At 40.0% G+C, this 25387-nt stretch overlaps 1 protein-coding gene across 2 annotated transcripts in view; it reads left to right on the forward strand.

The window, feature by feature from the left end:
- Positions 1 to 2177: 2177 nt before the first annotated feature.
- Positions 2178 to 25387, forward strand: part of RGPD4 (RANBP2 like and GRIP domain containing 4) — a 33381-nt gene continuing 10171 nt past the window's right edge. For both annotated transcript variants that reach the window (XM_054272285.1, XM_054272286.1), the window contains exons 1-20: positions 2178 to 2295; positions 4717 to 4784; positions 5322 to 5433; positions 6322 to 6474; positions 7346 to 7576; positions 8010 to 8155; positions 9556 to 9748; positions 10415 to 10505; positions 11352 to 11561; positions 12091 to 12269; positions 12354 to 12529; positions 12836 to 12959; positions 13289 to 13450; positions 13781 to 13918; positions 14018 to 14164; positions 14597 to 14779; positions 14865 to 14948; positions 15449 to 15584; positions 15756 to 15853; positions 16398 to 20790. In XM_054272285.1, the coding sequence (XP_054128260.1) occupies positions 2221 to 2295; positions 4717 to 4784; positions 5322 to 5433; positions 6322 to 6474; positions 7346 to 7576; positions 8010 to 8155; positions 9556 to 9748; positions 10415 to 10505; positions 11352 to 11561; positions 12091 to 12269; positions 12354 to 12529; positions 12836 to 12959; positions 13289 to 13450; positions 13781 to 13918; positions 14018 to 14164; positions 14597 to 14779; positions 14865 to 14948; positions 15449 to 15584; positions 15756 to 15853; positions 16398 to 20790 (7099 nt within the window). In that variant the 5' untranslated portion in view covers positions 2178 to 2220. The remainder of the gene's footprint in view (positions 2296 to 4716; positions 4785 to 5321; positions 5434 to 6321; positions 6475 to 7345; positions 7577 to 8009; positions 8156 to 9555; positions 9749 to 10414; positions 10506 to 11351; positions 11562 to 12090; positions 12270 to 12353; positions 12530 to 12835; positions 12960 to 13288; positions 13451 to 13780; positions 13919 to 14017; positions 14165 to 14596; positions 14780 to 14864; positions 14949 to 15448; positions 15585 to 15755; positions 15854 to 16397; positions 20791 to 25387) is intronic.

Genomic DNA, 25387 nt, shown 5'->3' on the forward strand with positions numbered 1-25387 from the left:
CCTGAAAGATGTTTGCAAGTACTGTTTTTCTACCCATGACCCCTGTAAGGTCTGTCAAGGAATCCGTGAGCCTGGGATTTGGGAATGGATGCCTCAGGAGCTTTGTCCCTTTCTGCTGCATGGATCAATTCAATTATGCATGGGCAAGAGAGGTTCCTTTAGACAGCCTGGCCAAGCTGACAGCAGGGAGCACTCCAGAAATCCCAGTGGATGTCGCTGTGGGGGGAAGAGCTGAGCCTAAAGCCTTTTGTCCTGTGCCCAGTTCAGTGAGCACACACAGCCAGGTTGCAGGGACACCTCTCGAGCCAGTACTGTCCCACCTGCTGCTGCAGCCACCAGGGACAGCACAGGGAGTGTCACTTCTGCAGCGCCGGGTGAGACAGTGACCAGAGCCAAAGCATGGACCTGGTCTATATGAAGGCAATTTCCCATGCCTCCCCATCAGCTGAGTGCAAGAATATTCTCCAGTGAGTCAGGAAACTCTGATGTTCTCCTCTGCACCACCACCAACACTGCCATTACTTAGCTTGGCAGGTGCAGATAATAAATTGTTTGATAATTGTTTGCTGCAGGCGCACCATTAAAAGCACAGAGAAAAAAATATTTTTTGCAGAATTAAATGCAATGTCTAAATAAATCACCATTATAGAAGAAATAATAAAAGAAAGGATTAATGCTTTCAGTCAGGGTCTTACATGGATGTTGCTGGTCTTAAAGAAAAAGTTTGCTATGTTTCCTTATTTTCTCTGCAAAGAGGGTAAGAGCTGTGGGGCTGTCAGTATGTTTAAGGTGTAGCAGGAATCCTGTGACTGTCAATGGGTTGTTTGAGATTGAGAACTGGAGAAATTTTTAATTACACTTCTTCAGAGACATGGCCCAGTGGCCTCATTTTGACCAAAGCATCTGAACTGGCAGGAAAGATGGCTAATTCCAGTGAGTAGAATCTGAGGCTTCCTGCTGGGAATTTCACCACAGGGCTCATCCTCGAGCCACCAAACCTGTAAAACTACAGCTTGCAAATCTGTCCTGCCTTGAGGGTTGCTGGTCTATCTTTTAGTCCATGTTGCCAGCTGTGTTTTAGAGCTTAATTGTTTAATTATACTAGCCACAGTCCTTGGAAAAAAAGGTTTCTCACCACAGCTGCTACAATATTTGGAGACTCATTTTCTAGAACACTGGATCTCAGTATGAAGGCCCTTATGCTTACAGATTAAATTTATAGTTGCTCTGAAGTATAGAATAATAGAATATTACAGGTTAGAAGGGACCTTAAAGATCTAGTCTTTAATGGGGGATGCTTACTACTAGGCCAGATTGCTCAGAACTCCATCCAACCCAGCCTCGAAAACTGCCTGGGACGGGCACCCACAACCTCTCTGGGCAGCCTGTGCCAGTGCTTCGCTGCCATCACAGTGAATAATTTCTTCCTTGTAGATAACCTAAAGTGCCCCTGTTTTAATTGTACCCATTACTCCTTGTCCTATCACTACAGTTCCAGACAAAGTCCTGCTTCCCTGTAGGTCCCTCAGATACTGGAAGGTTGCTATGAAGTTTTCGTGGAACCTTCTCCAAGATGCACAGCCCCACCTTCCTCACCCTGTCCTGAAGGGGAGATGCTCCAGTCCCCCTGGCAACTTCGTGTCTCTCCTCTGGACTTGCTCCAACACTTCCACGTCCTCAAGTCATTCTTATGGTGAGGGTGCCAGAACTGCCAGAACTTAGCTTTAGGGGAAAATTTGTTATCTAAATATACATATACATACACACACACACACACACATATATATACACACACGTATATAGAATATATTATTTAGGTGATAAATATATAATCACCATGTATATTTTTATATATCACTGAGGTGAGTTTGTTGTAGTTTCAGGTGAGAAAATGCTAACATTTTGTTTCTCACAGTTTTCCATGACAGATCGTCTCCCCCTGCCCCCGCGCCCCCTGTGCGCATGCTCAGCGCCGGCGGGCCCCGCCCCCCGGCCGTTGATATGGGGGCGGGCGGCGGCATGCGCCGGGGCTGCGCGCGCCGCGCGGCTGAGCGGGAACTTGCGTAACGCGCGGCGGCCGCGTCGCTCCTGCGCTTCCTCCCTCCGCCTCCCCTCCGCGGCCGCCGGGCCGGGGCTGCCGCTGCCGTCGCCGCGCCGGCCGGGAGGGCGCGTTCCACCGCGACAGAGGCCGGGCGCGGTCCCCGCCGCCGCCGCGGCGCCATGATGAGGCGGACGAAGCCCGAGGTGGAGCGCTACGTCGCCTCCTTGCAGGCCGCGGCGCCGTCCCCCAGAGAGGTGAGCGCGGCCTCGCGTTGCCCGTCCACGCCGGGCCCGGGCGGCGCTGCGGCCGCTCCGTGCGGCCGGTGCGGGGCCCCTTGCCGCCCCGCGTGGGGCGCCGCAGGCCCTGCCGCGCGTCCTGAGGGGCCGCGGGGAGGCCTCGCTGCCGCCGGGCCGGGGGCGGCTGCGCTCGCTGCCCCTGCGCTGCCGGGCTGGGGGCGGCTGCTCTCCGCGGGCTCCCGGCGCCGAGCCCGGCGCCTCGGTTTAGGGGCTTTGCTTGGCCCGTCCGTCCTTGGCGGTAAGAGGAAAAAGGATCCCTCTCTGGAGGGATGTCTTTCTGGAGATACTGAGACTCCACCTGGACGTGCCGGTATCCCGTGCCCTAGGTGACTGAGCCATGGCAGGGTGTTGGACTAGATGATCTCCGCAGGTCTCGCCCATCCCTGACTATTCTGATGTTCTGTGAGTTAAGGTGTCTTTGGGAGTGTTTCTGAGCGCGGGATTTCTTAGGGTCTCTGTAAATCGAGTGAGATGGGGGGAGCTTGGCATACTGGAGGTGCTTTCCCTAACTGGGAGCAGTAGTTTAATAGAGCTGTGCACCTGTAATTTACAACTGGTAAGCCGTAGTGTAGTTTTAGAGTCCATGAGTTCTCTGAGTGCAGACTTCTTCAGTTTTGTAAGAGTTAAGTTACTGTGTTTCCCGAGTTTCGTTTCTCAGACAAAGATTCCCGGGTTTCGTTTTTTCAGAAGAATCTAACCAAGGAAGACGTGAAGCACTTTCAGTTTTCTTTTATGTGTAGTGTCATTAATATTCTTGTCTTTGTAGTAGTATTAGGAGAGGAGGAACTGGGAAAAATAATCTTTCTGTTATATTTTAGTAACTGGCCAGAAGGATGAGGACCTCTGCATAACTTGTTACCATTTTTCATTGTATGTGGAAAGGATCTCAATGAGCAGTCTGATGTAGTTCGTGGGAGCTATTTAATTCTGAAAGATCCTGTTCTACTGCTCTTGAATTGATTTTTTTTAGAGTTAGAATATTCAGCACTGTGTTGTGTAGTGTGAATACATCATGTTCACTGTTATGCAGTAGGGCCTTTGTGCAGGCCTTGTGTGCATCATCATTATTTGTATCTCTTTCCCAACAGCAGCAAAGTTGTTCAGTGGCTTAATTGCTTTGGGTGCTGTTTAGAGCAGCCAATGTCAAGGGCATTGCTCTCAGAACATAGGTGCTCTTTAATTGCTTTGGTGTTCCTGCTGAGCTCAATAACAAAATAAACCCTCTCCTGTTGTGCTAAGACCAGCTGGTCCATATTTACTTCTTTAGTTTTTTTTTTCTTAATAAGTAATGCTTACAACTAGTTCTATAAGCACAGTCACTGGTGGAAAATGTTACTGATTTTCCTGTTGTGTTGATTTTAGGAGGGGGTGCTTATAAGGCTGCAAAGCATTTATATTGAGGTTTCCTTCATCCATGTTTAAAAGAAGATGCCAAATGCAGCTCCACTCTGACATGCTTCAGTGTTTCCCTTTTATAGCAGGCTTCAAAAATACAGTCTGAAAACTTGAGGTGTCCTAGGAGGCCTGCTTTCATTTGTAACTGCTTAAAATTTTGCATGAATTACAGTGGTGAGGGAGGGAGACTTATAATTCAAGTGAATTCAAAATATACACACTTGTTTGGAATCACATTTGTAACTAGCTCCAGCATTTCTTTGTTCAAAAGCAAAATTGTTTTTGAACTGATATGGAGAATTCAAGCTTTAAATTTGTCTGATTTGTTTGTAACTCTGTTCTTTAACTTGCTCCTTTCACTTTTCCTCCTGATCATGCTTCTGCCACTTTGGCTTCTTTGGTACTGCCTTGTAACAGGAAGATTGTTTCATCTCTTGCTCCTAGGATGTGTATGTTAAAGTTATTTTAGTCAGAAATCAACTGGTGCATAAATGCCTTTCTTACCCAAGTGAGATTGACTTAAGCAAAAGTTGCTGTTTCCTCAAGTACATTTAAACAGTAGTGCCTAATGACAGTACACTACAGTAGGGCTAAATGGCAGATCTCTCTTGATTTGTGGAATATCTTTTTTCCTTGCTACATTACACAGCAATAAACTAAATGTAGATTACACTATTCTTCCACTCTCTTTAATGAGTGATGTATGAAGTACCATGTATATAAAGGCTTGTTGTTTTCTTCTCTTGTAATCTCTATCTTCCTAGTAACCTTTTTATAGCAAAAACTTTTATTCTTTTCAGTTTTTAACCTACATCTTTCAGAAACAAACCCTTATATATGATGGGTGGATTTGAGCTGATAATGAATCATCAAATTCAGTCACTTGAGTATTAGGCATTGCTGAAAAGAGAGGTCACTCATTAGGGATTTACTTTTGAAGTACTGAATGTCTAAAGTGTGTTTGTCATGCTTTTTCTCCTTCAGAAATCGATGAAAGGATTCCTCTTTGCTAAGCTGTATTTTGAAATTAAAGAGTATGAACTTGCTAAAAGGTAACATGCATTGATGGATATTTGTTTTTTTGTTCTCTAAATGTAAAAGAAAAGCTTTGTTTTTATGAAGTAGACCAGAGAAACCAAGATGGAGTATCATGCCGCTTTAAGCTAGCGGTGTGGACATTGAATGTTATTTAGATTTTTCAAATAATAGAACAATAACTTAAAAGAAGATAAGCTAAGTGGTACAGAAAAAACTTACCTGGCTGAATTGGCTGGTTTTTTGGTCGTTGTATGAAGTAGTTCTTACCATTTCTACAAGTTCCTGCTTTTGCTATTTCAATCAACAGAAATACTGGCTGGTGAGTAAGTAGCGTTTGTACAGGTGTAAACCATATTGCTGCTTCCTTAAAGGTCCTGACAAAGTGTCTGGAACAAAACATGTCTGTGCTTCTGTGGTTTGGCTAAAGCATCTAGAACAAAATATGTCTGTGTGTCCTGTATGGCAGATAAAGTTGCTGTTAGAGCTTGGGTGGGAGGGGGAGTGTTAGTGAAAAGTACTTGTTGAGTAACAGACTCTTTTCCCCTTCATAGATATATCTCTACATACCTCAATGTACAAGAGAGAGATCCCAAAGCACACAGATTTCTTGGACAAATTTATGAAGCTGAGGATAACATAGAAAAAGCTTTTGGGTGTTACAAGGTAAGTACTATGTTGAGCTACAACCCTTGATGTTCTGCTTTATTCCTTTATAAAAGGACTTCTAAAACCCTTCTGTGGCTGAACATTCTCAAAGCCGTAGGAGGAAACATGCTCCTGGGGAAACTGTGTCACAGACATTTAACAATGGAAAGCACATGAACCACTGTGGAGAGGATTCTTCACTTGATATTGCTTGCTTCTGTAGTATATTTTGAAGTTGCTTCTTTGTTTTTTCCGGACTTGATCTTTAACCTGCTGTTAAATTCTGCCCAAGTCATGCATAGCCTCTTGGACTGCTGTCACAGAATCCTGTCATACAAACTGTGATGACAACTGGAGTTTAGTTGCTGCTAGAAGACTGGAGGCTTACTGTGTTTTTTGTTTGGTTGGTTTTGAAGAGGGCAGGTGCAGAGGAGAGGGTCAAATCTAATTTTGATTAGGCAAGCATATTAATGTCAAATTTCCAGTTGGGTTGCTTTTGTTCTGGTTTAGGGGAGAAAGACTCAGAAGTCTGGCTAATACAGCTCTGTGTATGAAGTGCTATCACACTTCTTAAACTGTGTCTTAATTTTTTTAAAGTTTTTACACCTGGCTAGACTAGAGGTTGTTACAGTCCTGCTGTTTGTGTATAGCAGTAGCTGGTGATAGATACAGAGGAAATGGTTTGCATTATTTCTTTTATGCTTTTCTCAATTTTAGCAGTTCTGTTTGGGTAAGCTAGTGGTAGCATGTAGAAAGGCTTTTCTTTTATGCTCTGTATTTATAGGTTTAACTCATTTGAATAGCTGGGTATGTTTGTGGGGGTGTAACTCTTACCTGTTGTACATGGATCATAAGTTAAAGTTGCGTATTTCTATTTTTACTCCTGTGTCTGCATGGGAAAAATAGCGTTCTGTGGAGTTGAACCCAACACAGAAAGATCTTGTACTGAAGATTGCAGAGTTACTATGCAATAATGACATCACTGATGGAAGAGCAAAATATTGGGTTGACAGAGCTGCTAAGCTCTTTCCTGGGAGCCCTGCTATTTACAGGTTGAAGGTAAGTTCAAAATTACCTAGTTCAAAGGCCTGAACAAGCTTTCAGCACCTGTGTGGAGTGCCTTTTGCGTGTTGCCTCAAGCAAAAGTCTTGCTAAATTTTTTTAGTATCTTTAATATTAAAACAACTATTAGATGTTACACTCCTAGTCTGACATTTTTGTCCAGTTTTAAAGGAAGCTGCAGCTGCATGCTTTCATACCCTTTCTAATGTTTCAAGTTTAATTTTCTTCCAGAATGCTGAGAAATTGTTATTTATCACAGTCAAGAAGTTGAAGACTAGATAGGTGTCATTTGTTCTTTCCATTGTGTCACTGGCAGGAAGGTAGCTGATCTGTGAACTCAGACTTTGTTGCTTTACACTGCTTTTTTTTTTTTTTTTTTTTGTTTTTAAATCTGTATTATGATCATTTCTGCGGTGTGTGAGAGATGCTGCAATTCTCAAATACCACGTAAATACTTTATGCCATGCAATGTCACTTTTGCACTGCTATGTTAATTTTGTGTTGCTTTTTAATTTTGTGTAATTTTGGGCAGCAGCCACATTGAAGTCTCAAGGTGTCTGGGTTTTTTTTAAAGCAAAGTAGTCTATGGCATGGTCTGCTATCACTGAACCAAATGTTTTGAGAAGCACTTCTCTCTTGGTAAGAGGCAAATTCTTCTGAGGACTTTTCTTCTGTGATAGTCATGTACATTTTTAAATATTTGAGTAGTTAATCAAACTTCATGTAATACCTGAAAGCCATTAAGAGTACTCTACCTAGAGCAATGTAGTCTGTGTAGTGAAGGTAAGAATGATACCTAGTACTGTAGTTGCTCAAGAGACTGATATGGTAAATGAAATATTAATATGTTGCCTTCATGTTTCAACAGGAGCAGTTACTGGACTGTAAAGGTGAAGATGGGTGGAATCAGCTTTTTGACTTGATTCAAGCAGAACTTTATGCAAGACCAGATGATGTCTACATAAACATCAGACTAGTTGCGCTCTATCGTTCAAATAACAGATTAAAGGATGCTGTGCTCCACTGTCAGGAGGCAGAGAAGAGAATACCTTTGCAGTCAAGCTTGGAATGGTGTTCCTGTGTTGTAGAGACATTTGAGGTGTTTAATCATATTTTGATCCTGTAGTAGTCTTCCATATCTTTTTACCTGGTCTGTTTCTCTTAGTGTCCTTATTCTGGCAGCTGTTTCTCAAGGGATTTAACTCCTTCAAATACAAGTCTGCTGAAACCAGTGGAACTACAAAATACTTCTTGTGTGGTTTTTTTTTAATTGGAATTTTCTCCCTAAAATTAAACTTTATAGAGCTATTGAGTTTCTAGCTTCAAAAGCTGAGTTAGACACAGCAGTTCCATTAGGGATAATATTGCTCAAGCAAGTAGTTCCCTGGAACTTTGCTGCTGAAGAATATGTTAAGTCTCACCTGTGAAACTGGATTATGCAATAAATGCTACTAGTGTGTTTGGAGAAGTACTGCCCTTGTCTTCATGGAAGGATGACTGTTCCTTATCCTGTGATGAACTTTCTTCTTTAGGAATATCTGGAATCTTTACAAGACTTGGAGTATGATAAAAATAACTGGAGAACTATCAAGAAAGATCATCTGCTGGCCTATTCCAGCTTTGTCAAACTGACACTTTCTTCTAGAGATGTTCAGGAATGCAGAGAGGCACTTGAAAGGTACTGTTTAAACTGTTCTGTAGTAAGAAAAAGTCCTCTTAAGAATTGTTTGGGGTCACATAACATCTGCCAAGCTTCTGTTTCACAGCTTATCTTGTTTTTGGATGGGAGAGGAGATTCTCTGTACTGACCACCAAGAGTGTTTTTTACTGGGTGCGAACCCCAAGCTATCTTTGACGGATGCTTGAATGGTCAGCACACAGCCATGGAGAAGACTCATCTATATCCTGGGTCTTGGTACCTTTTCCTTTGATTGGAAAAGTTGTTCTGTACTTCAGCAGTCGACTTATCCAGATTTCCCAAACAATTGGAAAAAAACACTGGCCCAAAAAAACTCTAATCCAAAGCAACAGAAGTCAAACTGAAAAGCCAAAGCTACCTCTTGTGTGTGTTAACTTTGTCCTAGTCATTCTATTATTAAATAACACAGCACACTGGAGTAATTAGGAGCTTTGTGTATATAGTGTACTGGGGAGGGAGGAAACCACCTGAAGCAAGAATAGCCTCCATCAGAGGAAACTGGTGGTGTTACAGCTGGCTTAAAGGCTTTCCATCCATGGTGCACCTAGAACAGTACAAAATAGTGTTTGTAGTCAATAGTTTAAGATCTGTGTTTGTTTCTTGCCATTATCTTTTGTTTGTTACTGGTTTTTACTAATTTGTCGTTCCTCAGTACTATAATGGCTGTTATATCGCGGTCTGTAAAAATATTCTTGAGTCTGTTAATCTTGCATGAGTATTTGAAGCAGTATAGAATGGATGAGCAATATTTAATACCCATGTATATTTTATTTTATTTTTCTCCTCTAACATTAACCATGTGGGATTTTCTGCTCCTGACTTATTAGAAGGTTTTGAGATGTTCACATCTGAAGCATTTCCAGATCATAGCAATGCTGACAGCCATTATAGTCTTGTCCAGTAATTGAAAAATTTTTTTAACTGTTTTCTGGAAGCCCTCTCCTGAGTGGGGCTTGTATAGTAATATAAAGGCACTAGAATTTCTGTAGTACCTTCTTTTTTTGAACAGCCTAATAAACAGTATTTAGGATCTTTTTGATAATGAAAAGAAAGGGCAGAATCAATAATACCTCCTGTATGTCTCTAAATCTGCAGTAGTGAACAAATTTATCCATGTGGTTCAGGACAATAGTTTTAAAAGTAGCTGTGCAAAAATGTGATGAAAAAGACTAGGTATCTAGGTAATACTTAAATAAACTTGAGAGCTTTGGGAGTTTGAGCTGATGATACTTCCTAGCAACTTGGGTTTAAGCAATAGAAACAGTGCTTAGCATTGACTCATGAAGTTACTTAATTCACAGTTAAATAGCAGGAACCCCAATCAGCTGCTGTAGCTTTTACCAGGACTCTGTTTAGAATTAGTCTTCTCTGCATTTTAGTTTTGATCGTGCACTTCAGTCAGTGAAACCATATGTGAGTGCGGCTGACGAGTTGTCTCGTACCTACGTGGAAATGAGAGGACAGCTGTACATGCATGCTGGAGCTTTGCTGCTGAAAATGGCCCAGGACAACGAGACACAGTGGAGAGCTATGTGTGAACTAGCAGCATTGTGTTATCTCCTGAGTTTTCAGGTAAATGATTTTTCAGTCTAAGCCTTCACTTGATGCTTTTCTTGACATTTTCTAGTTGTTCATGTGTTGAATTCCTGTATTCCTGAGATGAACTAGTGTTTGTGTATCTAAAGGAGAACTGTCCTCACTCACCAAACCCTCCTCTGTCACAACTGTTTAAAAGTTTCAAATGACACAAATAGGCTAAAAGTTACCTTCAATTGTTCCCCTTGCTAGAGTAACCTGATTCTTAAGTATTAGTGCATTTATTTCCTGTAGTGTATTTCCTTTTTCATAATACAAGTACACGTGATGAGTGTTAAATTTTAAAAATTTTAAATTTTAAATTAAAAAAAATCAAGATTCTTTGCTTTATGAATTCTTTGCCTTGACTGTCCTTTTTATACCATTGCTTGCATTGCAGGCATTACTTGCTCTTGTGTACACTTAATGTTACTTTCAAGAGCTATACTTGCACATCTGTGTACTTTAGGTGGGTTCTCTGCTCTCTTTGCCCATCCCACACAAACCATAACCCATTATATGTACCTTCAGAATGAATAATGCCTGTTTTCTTATAGCTTTCTAATGCTAAAAAATAAGCTTATTTCTTAATTTCTAAGGTTCTTTTAAATGTCCTGCTCTTACTGTGAAAAACCTGTAACAATTTTCTCCTTACTTCACCAGGTTCCTAAACCAAAGTCAAAACTCATAAAGGGGGATCAAACCGGACAAGATATGCTAGAAATGTTGGCCTGTGATCGAAAAAGCCAGTCTGGTAATAAAAAAGTAGCTGCATAGTTCCATTTTAGTGCTGCAGATCTACTGTAAAGTCTAAGATTTGTTAAAGAACACATTTGTGTGTCTTGTAATGTTGTCACTCCAGTGTATAGTAAAGCCTTATAGATTCTGACTACATATGTAAAACAAAACAGTACTTTGGTTCTGACACCTAAAGTTATTTTTCTCCTCTTAAGCTGCTGGTAGAGTGTGTTCTCCTTGTTTCAATAGTGGTTGGATTTTTTCCTCCTTTTTGACTTTCTAGCATGCTAAGGTAGAATTTAACTTTTATCATCTGTTAAATCTACTGCAAATGGCTTCTGCCTGCTGATGCTATTTTGCAAGTATTGTTAGCCCCAAGAGGGAAAGAAAAGATTAGCTTGTTTCCCTGATCTTTTTATCCTTTCACTTGTTCATCAGCTTAGGTCTTTTTCCTGCCAAGTATAGACAATGTTTCAGCCTACAAAATTCTTAGAGATGAAAACAGATGAAGCTGCCAGACATGAGGTTCATTTACTTCAGAATGGATTTTGTTCTGCTTGTATCACATCTGTAAGGTCACTTGCAATGCCCTTGGAAGAATCATGGTGGGAGGGCTCTGTTTTCCTAAAGAACTGCATTTAAAAATTCTTTGGGGTTGTTGTCACTAAAAGCTTGGAAAGCCTATGTGCTGAAACACTGACCTAATTACAGTGAGAACATACCTGAACAGTCTGTAGGTTTCATAAGGGGAAATCCTGATTCCCATCCAGCTTTCAGTAGCAAAGAGCAGTCCAGCATAGCAAATAGTGCTTTCCTTGTGTTCACTGCTTTATTTATGTGAAGTGGTATTTTTGTGTTCTAGGTCATATGCTGCTGAACTTAAGTCATGGCAAGCAAGACTTCTTTAAAGAGATTGTGGAATCATTTGCAAACAAGAATGGCTCATTTGCATTGTTTGATAGCCTGTTTGAGAGTGGAGCCTCTAGAGAGAGGTCTTTTATTGGCACAGATGATATTGGAAATGTCAGTACACAAGCACCAGTGCAAACAGAACTTCACAAATACGATATTGGTAAGAACTGTTACTTTCTGAAACTCAGCACAGCTTTGCATAGCATAACCTCTTCTGCAGATACTTGTGGAAGAGGTACTGGTACACAAATACTTGTACTGTAACAAAAGACAAATACCTGGAATGGCTGTCCAAAGTTGCCTTAATGTCATAGGAAAGACTTATACTGTATTGCAGTGTAAAGTAGTGCTTCTTCAGTACTTCCTTAAGGATTTTTGGAGAAGTAAATAGGTTTGATAAAATCGGTTATCTATTGGACAGAATAAGCTGAGAATGGAATAGGTGAGAGTCACCCCCTCAGAAGCTTAAGCAGTTGATGGCTTTGAGCACTTAGATGAACTTGGTATGTTTGTCTGTACTGAAGTTTGTAACTCTTTGTAAGTGAAACCTGGAATCTTGATGCTCATTGGTCTTAAAGTATCTTTGGCCCTTGTGACAGAGTGCAATGTGAAACCCAGCTTTGATCAGATAGGGGTACTGAGGGCTTGCAGGAAGCTGGCATTTGCAGCCAACCTTGTTTTCTGCGCAGGTGCCATTCGATTGCACAATGGCAGTCTCCAGCACCTCGTGTGGCTTGGCTTGCAGTGGAACTCCATGTCAGTCTTACCCCCCATGCGCAAATGGTTAAAACAGCTCTTCCACTTGCCCCAAGAAACATCAAGACTTGAGACGGATGCTCCTGAATCTATTTGCCTGTTAGACCTTGAAGTAAGTGAACTTTCAAGTTCTTTAAAGTACTGTGCAAATTAAGTTTTTTGTAATTAATAACTTTAATTTATTTTTTAAAAACAGGTATTCCTACTTGGGGTGATATTCACTAGCAACTTACAACTGCAAGAGAAGTTTAATTCTCACTACAGTGCACATCAGCCTCAATTTTTACCATTGCCAATATGCAAACAACTCTATACTGAAAAGCAAAGATCCTGGTGGGATGCTGTTCGTACTCTTCTTCAGAGAAAATCAGTGTAAGGCTTTTTCAGTTTGGAAGTGTTTGATCAAGCCTTTAGGGAGCATCTGCTACAGCAATTTGGATTGTCCCTATAGATTCTTGGAAAATTAATTTTTTACGTATTTTTTACATTGAATCTTTCTTGTAGTAGGGACTTGATATGCTTCAAAGATTTCTGTTAAGGGAATTTTCATTTCTAACAATGCATTTCTTACCTAGAGGCAAATTAGGACTAAAGCTGCAGGCTGTATTCATGAAGTGAGTGGTATGTGAACAGATGACAATCACAAAATACTAATCAAGGAATGTTTCTTATATTCAGACCAGGAACAGCAGCAAAACTGAGGCTTATTGTGCAGCATGGCATAAGTACTCTGCGAACACTGGACAAGCATGGCCTTCAACCTGCCTTAATCATACACTGGGCAAAAAGCTTGCAGAAAACAGTAAGCTGAGATTAATTTTAAATACATGGAAGCAAAAGTGTTTTTCTTATTTTATCAGTTATGAACAAACTGAGGGGCTGGGGGATGGGATGAATGCGTATTAAGAATATCTGATTATTTTATCAGATAAACTTATTGTTCTTGTCACTTTGTGAAATACTCTTAAACTGTTGTGTTATTTTCTACATGTATGTTACTTAATGTAGCTTTTCTGCTTAATGTCAGAAAAGGACTTTGGAACTCTTAAAGAAAATAAGGATATGTAGGAGTAGCATTTTGACTTGCGTTTGTTGAAATAACATCTGCATCTATTTTCTTTTATTCACCAGGGAATTAACCTTAACTCCTTCTATGACCAGAAGGAATATATTGGACGAAGTGTCTACTACTGGAAGAAAGTTCTGCCTATGCTGGAAACTATCAAAAAGAAGAGGAGTATTTCTGAACCTACTGATCCTCTTTTCAAACACTTCCATAGTGTAGATGTTCAGGTACGGATCAATTGAGACAAGGCTGAAGAGAAGGGTAGAAGGGTCTGTGTCAGTAATGAACAAAGTTGTGGGATTTTTGTCTACATTGTACTATTCTATGTTGTTACTACTGTGAAGCTCTCAAAGGTGAGATTTGGTAATAGTGTCTTATAAAGGGGGAAAATTCTCTCCTTGTAGCTTTGGTCTTGCCTTTGAAATGGTATTTATGATTTGAAGGCGCTGAACACCCTCAGTACCAACTTTCTTGAAAAAGAATTCTCCTGGTGTTACAGGAAAAAAGGTTATGTCGTTCCATTGTTAAGTATAAGTTTTCCTTCACTTTACTTGTAGGTCTTTCAGGTTGCAGCGTATGAAGAAGAGGCACAGATAGCATTTGCTATGTTGGATGCAGTTGATGGCAAAACTGATGATGCTTTAATAGCATTTGAAGCTATTGAGAATGTGGTGTCATACTGGAATCTTGCCATGGTAAGTTTGTAAATAGCATTACCCAGAAGTGCTTCTATTTATTCAGTTTCCTTCTGACTGATACTGCTCACTTCTGCATCCCTGCATCCTGTTCTTCAGATTTTCCAAAGAAAAGCAGAAGAAATTGAAAATGATGTCATGCTGCCAGAAGAACATGAGGAACATAAAACTTACCTTCTTAAAGCCAAGTATTATCTAATGAAAATTATTGCAGAAAGCTCCTCAGATATGTCAGTTGCAGAGAAAGTAAGTAATTCTTGCTTTAAAAACTTCTTCCAATGAATGCAGTAGCTTAGGTCCGTTTTGAAAAATGAAATCCTTTGCATTCAAGGTACTTATTTTTGGTCCAGGCTTTCAGGCAAGTTAAATCCTGGGTAACTTCTCTAACTGACCAGATCATGTGGTATCCTGGCTACCCTGTGGATGAAAGCTTTAATGTCAACAAAAAGCTTTTGCCACTGTCTTTTAGTTTGATAGTTTGAAAAAATATTTTTTTTTTATTTTTGTGTGAGTTGTTTACTTATGTGAATCCTAGCAAGTTAAGAGCTTTGCTGAAAAAAACTCCAGTGTTTACATAATGATAAGACTTGTGAATTGCTCAGCCAGAATTCTAAATGTAGTTTGTCTTGTTATGAGGAAGAATTGCAGTCATGACTCATGTTTGAATAAACTCTCTAGTTACCAGTGTCTCTTGAAACTGTGAGAGAAGTGTTAGATACGGTGATCCAGGAACTTGGTGAGAGCTGTGAAGAGGGAAGTCTTGCCTTCAGAAACGGTCTGTCACGAACTGTAGATTCAGCAATGAAACATTCCACTCCATCACCAACCAAGTTCTCTTTTTCACCAACTAAGACCTACAAGGTATGTTAGCCAGTTATTATTTCAGGGAATTGTTATCTTGTAAGAAAAATTCAAATGAATCAATAAACTTTTTTTTTTTCCCTAGTTCTCTCCAAAAACTCCTCCTCAGTGGGCAGAAGACCATAAATCTATACTTCAAATGATTTGTCAGCAAGTGGAAGCTTTAAAGGTAAAAATTCTGTCACCATTTTCAGTAATGAACTGTTAGTCTTTTAGTTATGGTAAGGATCTAGTGATAAGTGCATGGGCTAACTTACAGTTCCTAGAATTACTTTCTGTAAATAGCTGCATAAAATTAGTACCAGAGTAAATCCTTTTGCTTAAGAGCTCCTCTCTGGGATGTGGGCAGGAGTGCTGAGGCAGCCCATCTAAGGGACTCTTTCTCTATGTAGAAAGAATTCTGCTTTTATCAGCTTGGTTCTCATCCACTTGGTTCTGTTTTTTTTTTTTACTGGCTTGTTCTGGCTTTAGAACACAATGGAAGTACTTTGTACTCCATGGACATGTCTTGCATGATCTGGCAGGTACTTTTTTTTTTTAATTAGTCCCATACCATGGATTGAACATGCTTTTTAATAGTAAAAGGGAGGTGATCATGCCTTATATTTTCTTTGACAAATACCTGTGCAATCAATACTTACACTCTTGCGTGGCACCCTGTCCCAACAGAATGATTTGCAAGAAATGAAACTTAATAATTCCAACACAAATGCATCTCATCGGTGGCCTGCTGAAAACTATGGAACTGATGCGATACCAGACAGTTATCAGAGAGCACAAAATCTTCATGAAGCCCCTTTAACAGGCAAGTTGCTGCAGAGTTTTTAACTAAATGCTTAGCTAAATCAAGATTTTTGAAAACAATGCTAAAATGTTTTAATGATTCACAGTTAAAAACTGATTGCTAGCAAGAGTATGTAGAAAACAACAACAAGAAAAGATAAGTGTTGACTGTTTTCCTGGTGTTCCTTTGTAGTTGCTACCACTGGCCCATCTGTGTTCTACAGCCAGTCACCTGCCTATAACTCTCAGTATCTTCTGGGAACTGCTGCAACCAATGTAACACCAGCAAAGGTGAGAATAGTTTTTTTTCCTTAAAATGCTTCCAATGATCTGAAAATGACTGACTGGTTTTGATTCTGTACATCGTTGGATGTAATTGCAGTTCCTTATGCAGAATTTGGTCAACTTAAACTGCTAGGGATAAAATTATAATTTGTCTCCCTACTTATCTTCTGGGATATGGAGTTTGGAGGGAAAAGCTAGAAAAATATTTTATATGTGTGTACATTTCTCGTACATATGTACACATGTGTGTACATATCTTGTACAGGTATGTATGGTAGCGCTTAACTATTCCCCCCTTAATTGTGTGGCAAAAGAGAATGGGGTTTTCAAAACTTTTTTTCATGTAAAAGCCACTCATATTGTGCCCCTTTTTCAATGTTTGTTCTCAAATGCCCATCAAGTTTCAAGCTAAGGTAAAACTGGTTTAGGTTTAAACTTGAAAGCATACCTTTCTTTTAAGAGTGCATGTTACATGGGCTTCAGCACAGTAATATTTTGTCCTCTTTGTTACCACAATAAGCAGAGCACTTGTTTTCTGCTTTTTCTTTAGCCTCCTGTCTATGGCATGAACCGACTTGCGCCTCAGCCACATATATATTCCTATCAGCCACCACCCATGCATACACCACCTCTGCAAAACACTTCTGGTTGTATGTTCTCCCAAGAAATGTATGGCCCACCTCTGCGTTTTGATTCTCCTGGCACTACACTCATTTCTCCTCGTACAGCTGATGACTATTACAACTATAGTGTTCCACAGGCAAGCACCAATCCAACACTGCCTAAACCAGGGTATTTCACAAACCGTTCAGCCACGCCACCCACCTTAAAGCCTGCAGAACCAAAAGCAATGCCTAAATTTGGACAGCCAGGAACAGCAGAAGGATCAAAACCACCAATGTCAACACCAGCACAGCCAAGTCAGCCGACAACTTTTAAGTTTAAACCTAACTTCAAGTCTAATGATGGAGACTTCACTTTTTCTTCTCCCCCTCAAGTTGCACCACAGCCCCTTAATGCACCTTTTAATAGTAGAGAAAGCCTCTTGGATCTTCTAACATCTGACAAACCTTTACAGGATGATAGATATGTTGATCAAAAGCCAGTTAGTGATCCCACAAACAGTTCAAGAAATATTTTCAATTTTAGCAATAAACATATTCCAGGCATGTCTCTCAGAGATAACACAGGACAAAATATACACAAAAATGTGGGTTTTGAGAAGAGTGATACATTTAGTGCTCAAGAACCAAGTAAGCCTGTATTTATGGCTTCAAATTCAGATTTGGCCAATAGAAGTCATGAAACAGAAGGAGGAAGCACCCATGGTGGAGATGAGGATGATGATGGTCCTCATTTTGATCCTGTAGTACCACTTCCTGATAAGATTGAAGTAAAGACAGGTGAGGAAGATGAAGAAGAATTCTTTTGCAACAGAGCCAAGCTCTTTCGTTTTGATGCAGAATCTAAAGAATGGAAAGAAAGGGGTATTGGAAATGTGAAAATACTGAAACATAAAGTATCTGGCAAATTTCGTCTCTTAATGAGACGGGACCAAGTGCTGAAAATCTGTGCAAATCACTACATAAATATTGATATGAAATTAACTCCAAATGCTGCATCAGATAAGTCATTTGTATGGCATGCTTTAGACTATGCAGATGAATTGCCAAAACCAGAACAGCTTGCAATTAGATTTAAAACACCTGAAGAAGCAATGCTTTTCAAAAAAAAGTTTGAGGAGGCACAGAATATTTTAAAATCCTTGGGATCAAATGCTGACACATCTGTGGCTCAGAGCAGTGGAACTGCAAAAGAAACAGCAAATCAGGAAATCAAGGAGCCCAACAGAACCACTTCTGGAACCATGAACTTGGGCTTTCAGTTTCTAAAAGATGGAACAAGCAGTGAACCTGACAGCAAAGGTGCCCTTACAGCTACATCCACTGCATCTAGCACTACCATTTCATTTGGGAAGGATGCTCAGCAAGCCTGTTCTTCTGGTGGGTTTGGGCAGCATCTCTTGAAGAAGGACCAATGGGTGTGTAAAGTGTGTTTAGTTCCAAATGAAGCAACTGTAAAGAACTGTGTAGCATGTCAAAGTCCAAATCCAGGTGTGTGGGAAACACATGGCACTCCAATGACTGGCTATGCAAGTTTGAAACCAAGTGGTAACACAGTGCAGGACAAGTTTGGATCTCCTTTTGCTAAAAAGGAAGGTCAGTGGGACTGCTCTGTATGCTCAACCCGAAATGAAGCAGAAGATGTGAACTGCTCTTCCTGTCAGAGTCCAAAACCTCAAAATCAACCAAATACATCCACACCTTCTGTTCTGGCATCTGCTGGTCTGGAGCTTGGTTCCATTGCTGATACAAGTAAGCCACAGAAAAATGGGTTTGAAGGGCTTTTTACTAAAAAGGAAGGTCAGTGGGATTGTAGTACTTGTCTTGTGAGGAACGAAGGTTCTTCGCTAACCTGCGTAGCCTGTAAAATGCCGAATCCATCTGCTAAGCCAGCTGGCGATGCTTTGCCAACTCCTGCTTTTGGCTTGAAAAGTAAATTGCCTGAACTTGGTGGAGGACAGTTGGCAACAGGCTTTAAGTTTGGTCTTGAGCAAGGCAAGACACCACCATTTACATTTCAGATTTCTTCTGATACCGAAGCTAAGCCTGTAAAGGAAGGATTTAACTTTTCAATGCAAATGCCTGCAGGTGGATTTAAATTTGGGATACAGGAGTCTAGTAAATTTGGGATACAGGAGTCTAGTAAAAATACCACTAAGAAAGATGAGCCATCCAAAGAGCATACAACTGGTTTCTTAAAAAGCGTTGATGAAAAAGACAAAAAGGAATTGCCCTCAGACAGTGGAATTGGATTCCAATTTCAAGAAACAGCAGACAAGGAGAAAATTGACTTTGTTTTTGGGCAAAATAGCAGCACTTCTACTTTTGCTGAGCTTGCAAAAAGTACTCCTAGGGAAGGTTTTCAATTTGGCAAAAAGGACCCTAACTTCAAAGGCTTTTCAGGTGCAGGTGAAAAGTTGTTTTCTTCACAAAATTCTAAAACAGATCAGAAAGCAAACACCTCTGCTGACCTTAGTGAGAAGGATGATGATGTGTATAAGACAGAGGAGAGCGATGATATCCATTTTGAACCTATAGTTCAGATGCCTGAAAAAGTAGAACCTTTTACAGGAGAGGAAGATGAGAAAGTGTTATACTCCCAGAGAGTAAAGCTGTTCAGGTTTGATCCAGAAACAAGCCAGTGGAAGGAACGTGGGGTGGGCATTCTGAAGATTCTTAAAAACGAAGTTAATGGCAAAGTAAGAATATTGATGCGGCGGGAGCAAGTACTGAAGGTGTGTGCAAATCACTGGATAACGACAACAATGAACTTGAAACAGCTGTCTGGCTCAGACAAAGCATGGATGTGGATGGCCAATGACTTTTCTGATGGTGATGCAAAGATGGAGCATCTGGCAGCAAAATTCAAGACACCAGAGCAGGCTGAGGAGTTCAAACAGAAGTTTGAAGAATGTCAGAGGCTGCTACTAGATATACCACTGCAGACACCGCATAAACTTGTTGATACCGGTAGGACAGCTCAGCTTATACAGAAAGCAGAAGAAATGAAGTGTGGCTTAAAAGATCTCAAAACTTTTCTCACAGATGACAAAACCAAACTGTCAGAAGAGGAAAGTGGAAACCCTGCTTGTACCAGCAGTACTTCTGATTTGGTTATAAAGCCACATGCTGAAAGTACAGGCCCTACTCTGGAGTGGGATAACTATGATTTGCGTGAAGAAGCATTGGATGATAGTGTAAGCAGTTCTGTATATGCATCACCTCTTGCAAGTAGCCCTGTAAGGAAAAATCTGTTTAGATTTGGAGAGTCTACCACTGGTTTTAGTTTCAGCTTTAAATCTGCTTTGAGCCCATCAAAATCTCCTGCCAAACAGAATCAGAGTAGAACATCAGTAGGAACAGATGAAGATTCTGATGTTACTCAAGAAGAGGAAAGAGATGGACAGTACTTTGAACCTGTGGTACCTCTGCCTGATCTTGTGGAAGTGACCAGTGGTGAGGAAAATGAGCAAGTTGTCTTCAGCCATAGAGCCAAACTCTACAGATACGACAAAGATGCAAATCAGTGGAAAGAGAGAGGGATTGGGGATATCAAGATACTGCAGAACTATGACAACAAACAAGTTCGTATAGTAATGAGAAGGGACCAGGTACTAAAACTCTGTGCCAATCACAGGATAACGCCAGATATGAATTTGCAACAAATGAAAGGATCTGATAGAGCCTGGGTATGGACTGCATGTGACTTTGCAGATGGGGAAAGAAAAGTGGAACTTCTGGCTGTGCGATTCAAGCTGCAAGATGTTGCAGACTCATTTAAGCAAATTTTTGATGAAGCAAAGCATGCCCAAGAGAGAGAGACACTGATAACACCTCTTTCTTCTCGTGCCAATACACCAAAGGAATTTCCGTGTGGTAAAAATGCTGTAGCTGTGCTAGAAGAAACAACCAGAGAAAGAACTGATGTCAGCCATGGTGATGATACTTCTGATACAACTGTAGAGGCTGCAGAGGTGGCAAGTACTTCTGAAACACCAACAAAAACAGTGGTTTCTCCTCCAAAGTTTGTGTTTGGATCTGAATCTGTCAAGAGCATTTTCAGTAATGAAAAATCAAAGACATTCACATTTGGAAATACTTCAGCCACTGGTTCTCTCTTTGGCTTCAGTTTTAATCCCCCAAGAAAGAGTGAAGGCCATATTCCAGCATCTCAGGACACAGCACAGAAAGAGCCAGAAGGCTCTGAACCACCAAAAATCTCAAATGCTACTCAGAAGCCTGTAGACAGCAAGGTAGACAACTTGCCAGCTTCATCACAAGATGGACCATCCAACTTCTCATTTAGAATTCTGGAAAAAGGTGAGTAGGAGTTTTACTAGTAATTTAAGTATGCAATTTACTAAGCAGTCAGCTCTGTGCTATTCATTATTGTTTATTCTCTTGAGAATAGGTGGTGTCTTTCAGTTTTGATGCAGGTATCCACATGTTCTCCAGAGGTTCAACTAAAGAAGGGAATTTTAAGTCATATTTTCATTTTTATTTGAAAATAACTGTATGATGCAGGATGGAAATTTGTGTTCTGAGAACAGAATTTTCAGGTAGAGCTTAAACTCTGAAGTGCTGCATCTGAATCTTGGATTTAAATGCCCAAAGAATTTGTGGATTTGCTTCTGGCACTTAAATAGATAGTTGATGTTGTATGTACCTGGGTCTTTGCTCTGAGTGGCCAAGTGTGAGAACAGCAGATGTATGCTTCAGCTAAAATTTGCATTATCCCCATAATTAAGTAGATGGGTATTCTGAAACTTGTCTATACTTTGTTTCAAGTGTTAAGTACCAGCCTCTGTAATTTTGGTTGTGTAGCTTAACATCAGATGTCAGCCTGCTTCCTGAGCCTGAAAAAGAGATTGTGATGGCATACTCAGTTGTATGGTTTCTGTTATAGTCTGAAAAAGATGCACAGGCAGAAGCTGTGGCTGTGACAGGAGCACTGTAACGGGCTGAAATGTCTTTGTGAAAAGGATGGCATGTCTCAGAATCATGAACATGTCCTGTCTCTTCACTACACTTAAGCTAATAAAGTGACATGGCAGAAGCTGATAGCTGCAGTTCATTAACATGAGTTGAATAAGCTTGTGTAGAAACAGATGAAATTTCTTGCTGTGAAATATGACTATGGAATACTTGCAGAACATAGAGAAGTCTGTTCTATCCTTTTAAAATTATATACCAACAATTTATTTTTTTAGGATTTAATTTTAGCCTCTTTAAATCTAATCCAATGGCCTTTTGGACAAGCACATCCTCCATGCAACCTGATAGTAAAGGTATTTGCATACTGCACTGAATGTGTGATAAAAACACTCTAGCAGGCATGGACAATAACCCAGCTGGGTCAAAGCAGCTGGCTCAGTAATCCTTATAATTAACATGCATGCTGAAGGAGAGTACTTAAAATTGTGTGTCTGACTACTCTATTTGTCCTGTCAAAGAATGTCTCTAGCCCTTTGTATGTTTACATGAGCCAGCACAATGGATGGCCCTGTTTAAGCTTTTGGCTTCTGTTTGTCGTATTTTTTGAGGATATGTGCCCTCCACTTCTTCCATCACAGTTTTACTATGTGTGTACACTACATCTCTTAAATTCCATTTTTCTAGAGAAATTACATTTTTATTTTCAGAAAATGCCTTGTGGTGCCTGGTGTGGTTTACTCTATGGCAATGAAATAGCCTGAAGATCTTGAGACAGTTTATCCATGAAGAGCTTGAATGTATTTTGCCTCTGTGGAAGTGTTCTCTTCAGTTTCCCAACTGTTAGTGTTAACTGCTGAGCTTTTAGAAAGAAAGAGTGCACAGAAGTGAGCCACCTTCATATATAATCTATAGTCCACCTTAGCTGTTAGAAAACTTCTGCCAATTTGAAACCAATTTGTTTACGTTCAGATCCTGTAGACAAAACTGCTACAGCTTATAGTTTGATTAGATTTTACTACTAGTGTGCTGCTTGCAAGTACGCTTGCTGTAAGAATGCTCAACTTACACGGTTTTAAAAGTGTTTTAATTTTAAATAACAAACTTTTAGTCTGCATAAGACAGTCTTCCAGTATTAGTGTCTTGCATTGTTTCAAAGTGTCAATGTCATTTGATAAGCTGTTCTTACTTGAGCACTGAATTCCTGTTCTGTATACATAACCTAACGTCACTTGCTCTATGTTTTCAGCCATCCCTGTGGATGGAGTTTATGAACAATTCAGTTCTATTTTCATAAGTGTCCATAATGTGGAGTGATTAATCATTCTGTGCCAATGCACACATGCAAGAACTTTTCCTACCTCGGATTGATCATGGTTTTATATGGGGGCATATGGCAGGGGGAATGTATTTAAGGAAACAAATTAAGCCTTTCTGGTACTTTAGACTGTTCTTCACTTCTACTTTTGTAACAATTAGGTTATGATTATATTTTTAGTGGTTTGTTCACAGTTGATAATTGTCTTCAGTGTAACTTTTTGTTCTTTGAGCTCTGACTTAATAGCAAAGGATTTTGAGAAGTCCTTTCTAAATTAGGTTTTCAAGCCTATCCAGTAAAAATATGATGTGAATTTTTCTTATGGGGAACTTCTTTTGGGGAATGGTTTCTGAGTTGTGCTAGAACAACATTTAAAAGAAGTTTAACCTTGGTAGTTCTGCACCTCCATGCATTTATGTTTTTCTGAGATCAGGTTATAAACTTCTTCTAAGTTCTTATTTTACTTTTGGCTGGGATAAAGTTAGCTTTTTCTCAGTAGCTGGCACAGTGCTGGGTTTTGGATTCAGTGTGAGAACAATGCTGATTACACACTGATGTTGTGGTTGCTGCTAAGCAGTGCTTACCCTAAGTCAAGGACTTTTTTTTTTTTTTTGTCTCATGCTGTGTCATTGAGGAGGTACACAAACAAAAGCTGGGAGGGAGCTTTGCTGGAACTTGAAGTGGCCAAAGGGATGTTCCACACCATAGAACATCATGCCCTGTTTATGCACTGGTGGAGTTGTCTGGAAGAGGGGTCAGTAGGAGTGTGGGAATGGAGTCTGGCCTTGGTCAGCAGGTCATGAGCAGCTGTATTGTGCCTCATTTGTTTTTCCTTAAGTTCTGCTTTTTCATTTTAATATTATTATTTATTATATGTCACTTCTGTTTCAGTTTTTAAACTGTTCCTATCTCCACCTGCAAATTTTACATGTGATTCTCCTCCCCATTCCACCAGGTGACAGGATGTGCAGCAGCAGCTCTGTGGCACTTAATTGCCAACTGGGCTTAAACACACCAGTACTTTACAAGTCTGAGTCATGTCAGTTGCAGGCTACTGTACCTGTTAGCATGCTTTAGGGTTTAAACTGGTGCTTTCCTCTTCTATTCAGAAGATATTCATTGATCAATGTATGAGGGGAAATACCAGCATTGTAACTAGCTAGAGGGATTTAATGTCAGTTCAAACAAAAGCAAAAATACAGTACAGCCTTGAAAAGAACTGTTGTGCGTGATATTGTTCTGAATTCTGTTTCTTCCATATTCTAGTCTGGGTGAAAAAATCTACACAATTGTTAGGAAGTTCTGTTATCCTAAAATCAGGTCTTTTCCGAATACATTGTTTGTATGTGTGGCATTTGTTTCATGGCTGCCTATGAAGATATATCTAAAGTGTTTGCAACAGCAGTCTTTGTTGTTGAAGTCTTTTATAATTTTGAGTAGATGTTTGGAACACTGGAATATATTCCAGTGTTTGATAGATCAGTTTCACTGAGAGCTTCACCTTTTGACTAATCTGAAGTGACCTTAAATATGTTTCTCTTACTTAGGTATTTTGCCCAAAGGGTACTGAAAGAGACTGCATGATAACTCCTTAAATGCTGTCAAACCTGATGAGCAATGAGTGTGGTAAAACACTGGAACAGTGTATTTGTTGCCATGGCTTCTAGCTGGATTTCTACTATTCAAATTAAAGAAAGCACATGTTTTTACCATCCATCTATCTGACTTGAAAGAAGTGTTTTGTTATATTCAAAGATATATTTTTGAAAATTTTCTGATTCTAAGGAAAGCTGCTTCTTGTTGTAGGACTAAATGCTCCACACTTAAACCTCAGGTGAATTTGATGCAAACTTAGTCCAATTAAGACACTTGCTTAACTAACCAGAAAGAATAAAACACATAGCAGGATAGCTGCATATCTTCATAACACACTACTAGACGTACTTCTAATCCTTAAATCAGCTAGGATGACTGAGTTTTTTGGATTCTGAGAAGATGTATGAAAACATGTATGTCTCGCAGTCATGATAGGAACTTAGAAATTAGCTGTTCAGGAATTTTATCCTACACGTACTTTCTGCAGGCTCAGAGAACTTACTGATATCTAAAAATATGAGCAGAAAGAATTAGTGTAGGAGAGCGTGCTGGTGATGGCTTTGAGTTACTTTGTAGCTCTGGTGTATAAATGCCTGAAATTATCAACTTGTAAACAAAGGTGGGGCAAAGACTGAAGTGGTAATAATCTGAAAAAATACATGAATTTGAAACAGTACTTGGGATTTTGCTGTTACTTTACTTTATGCCATGCTCTTAATCTACTGGATGATTAAATAAAAAGTAATGAAAGCTGCTTTTAATAAGCAGACTTATTTTAGTGTGTTAGTTGTCTCAGAGGATCAAAGGACTTGTCTGTAAATGTCTCCTATGTCCTTTTCTCCTCTTGCAATGATAAGTTAAACTGTATAATCAGAAAAATCAAGAACTGGGTACTACTTTTCTACTTGCTACTGGGTACTGGTTTCTAGCTGGATATTTAGGTTTTTTGTGATTACACTGTGCCACAGACTTACAAAAATTTTTTTTAATGAAAAGCACAGCAAGCTTTTGAGACCAGCCTTCAGATACTGACTAAATTAAATCTAGAGAACAAATAATAGGCTGTTAGCA

This window comes from Melozone crissalis, unplaced genomic scaffold, assembly GCF_028551555.1.
Source record: "Melozone crissalis strain CALT ecotype California unplaced genomic scaffold, PUWL_Pcris_2 ptg000013l_1, whole genome shotgun sequence".
Lineage (NCBI taxonomy): Eukaryota > Metazoa > Chordata > Aves > Passeriformes > Passerellidae > Melozone > Melozone crissalis.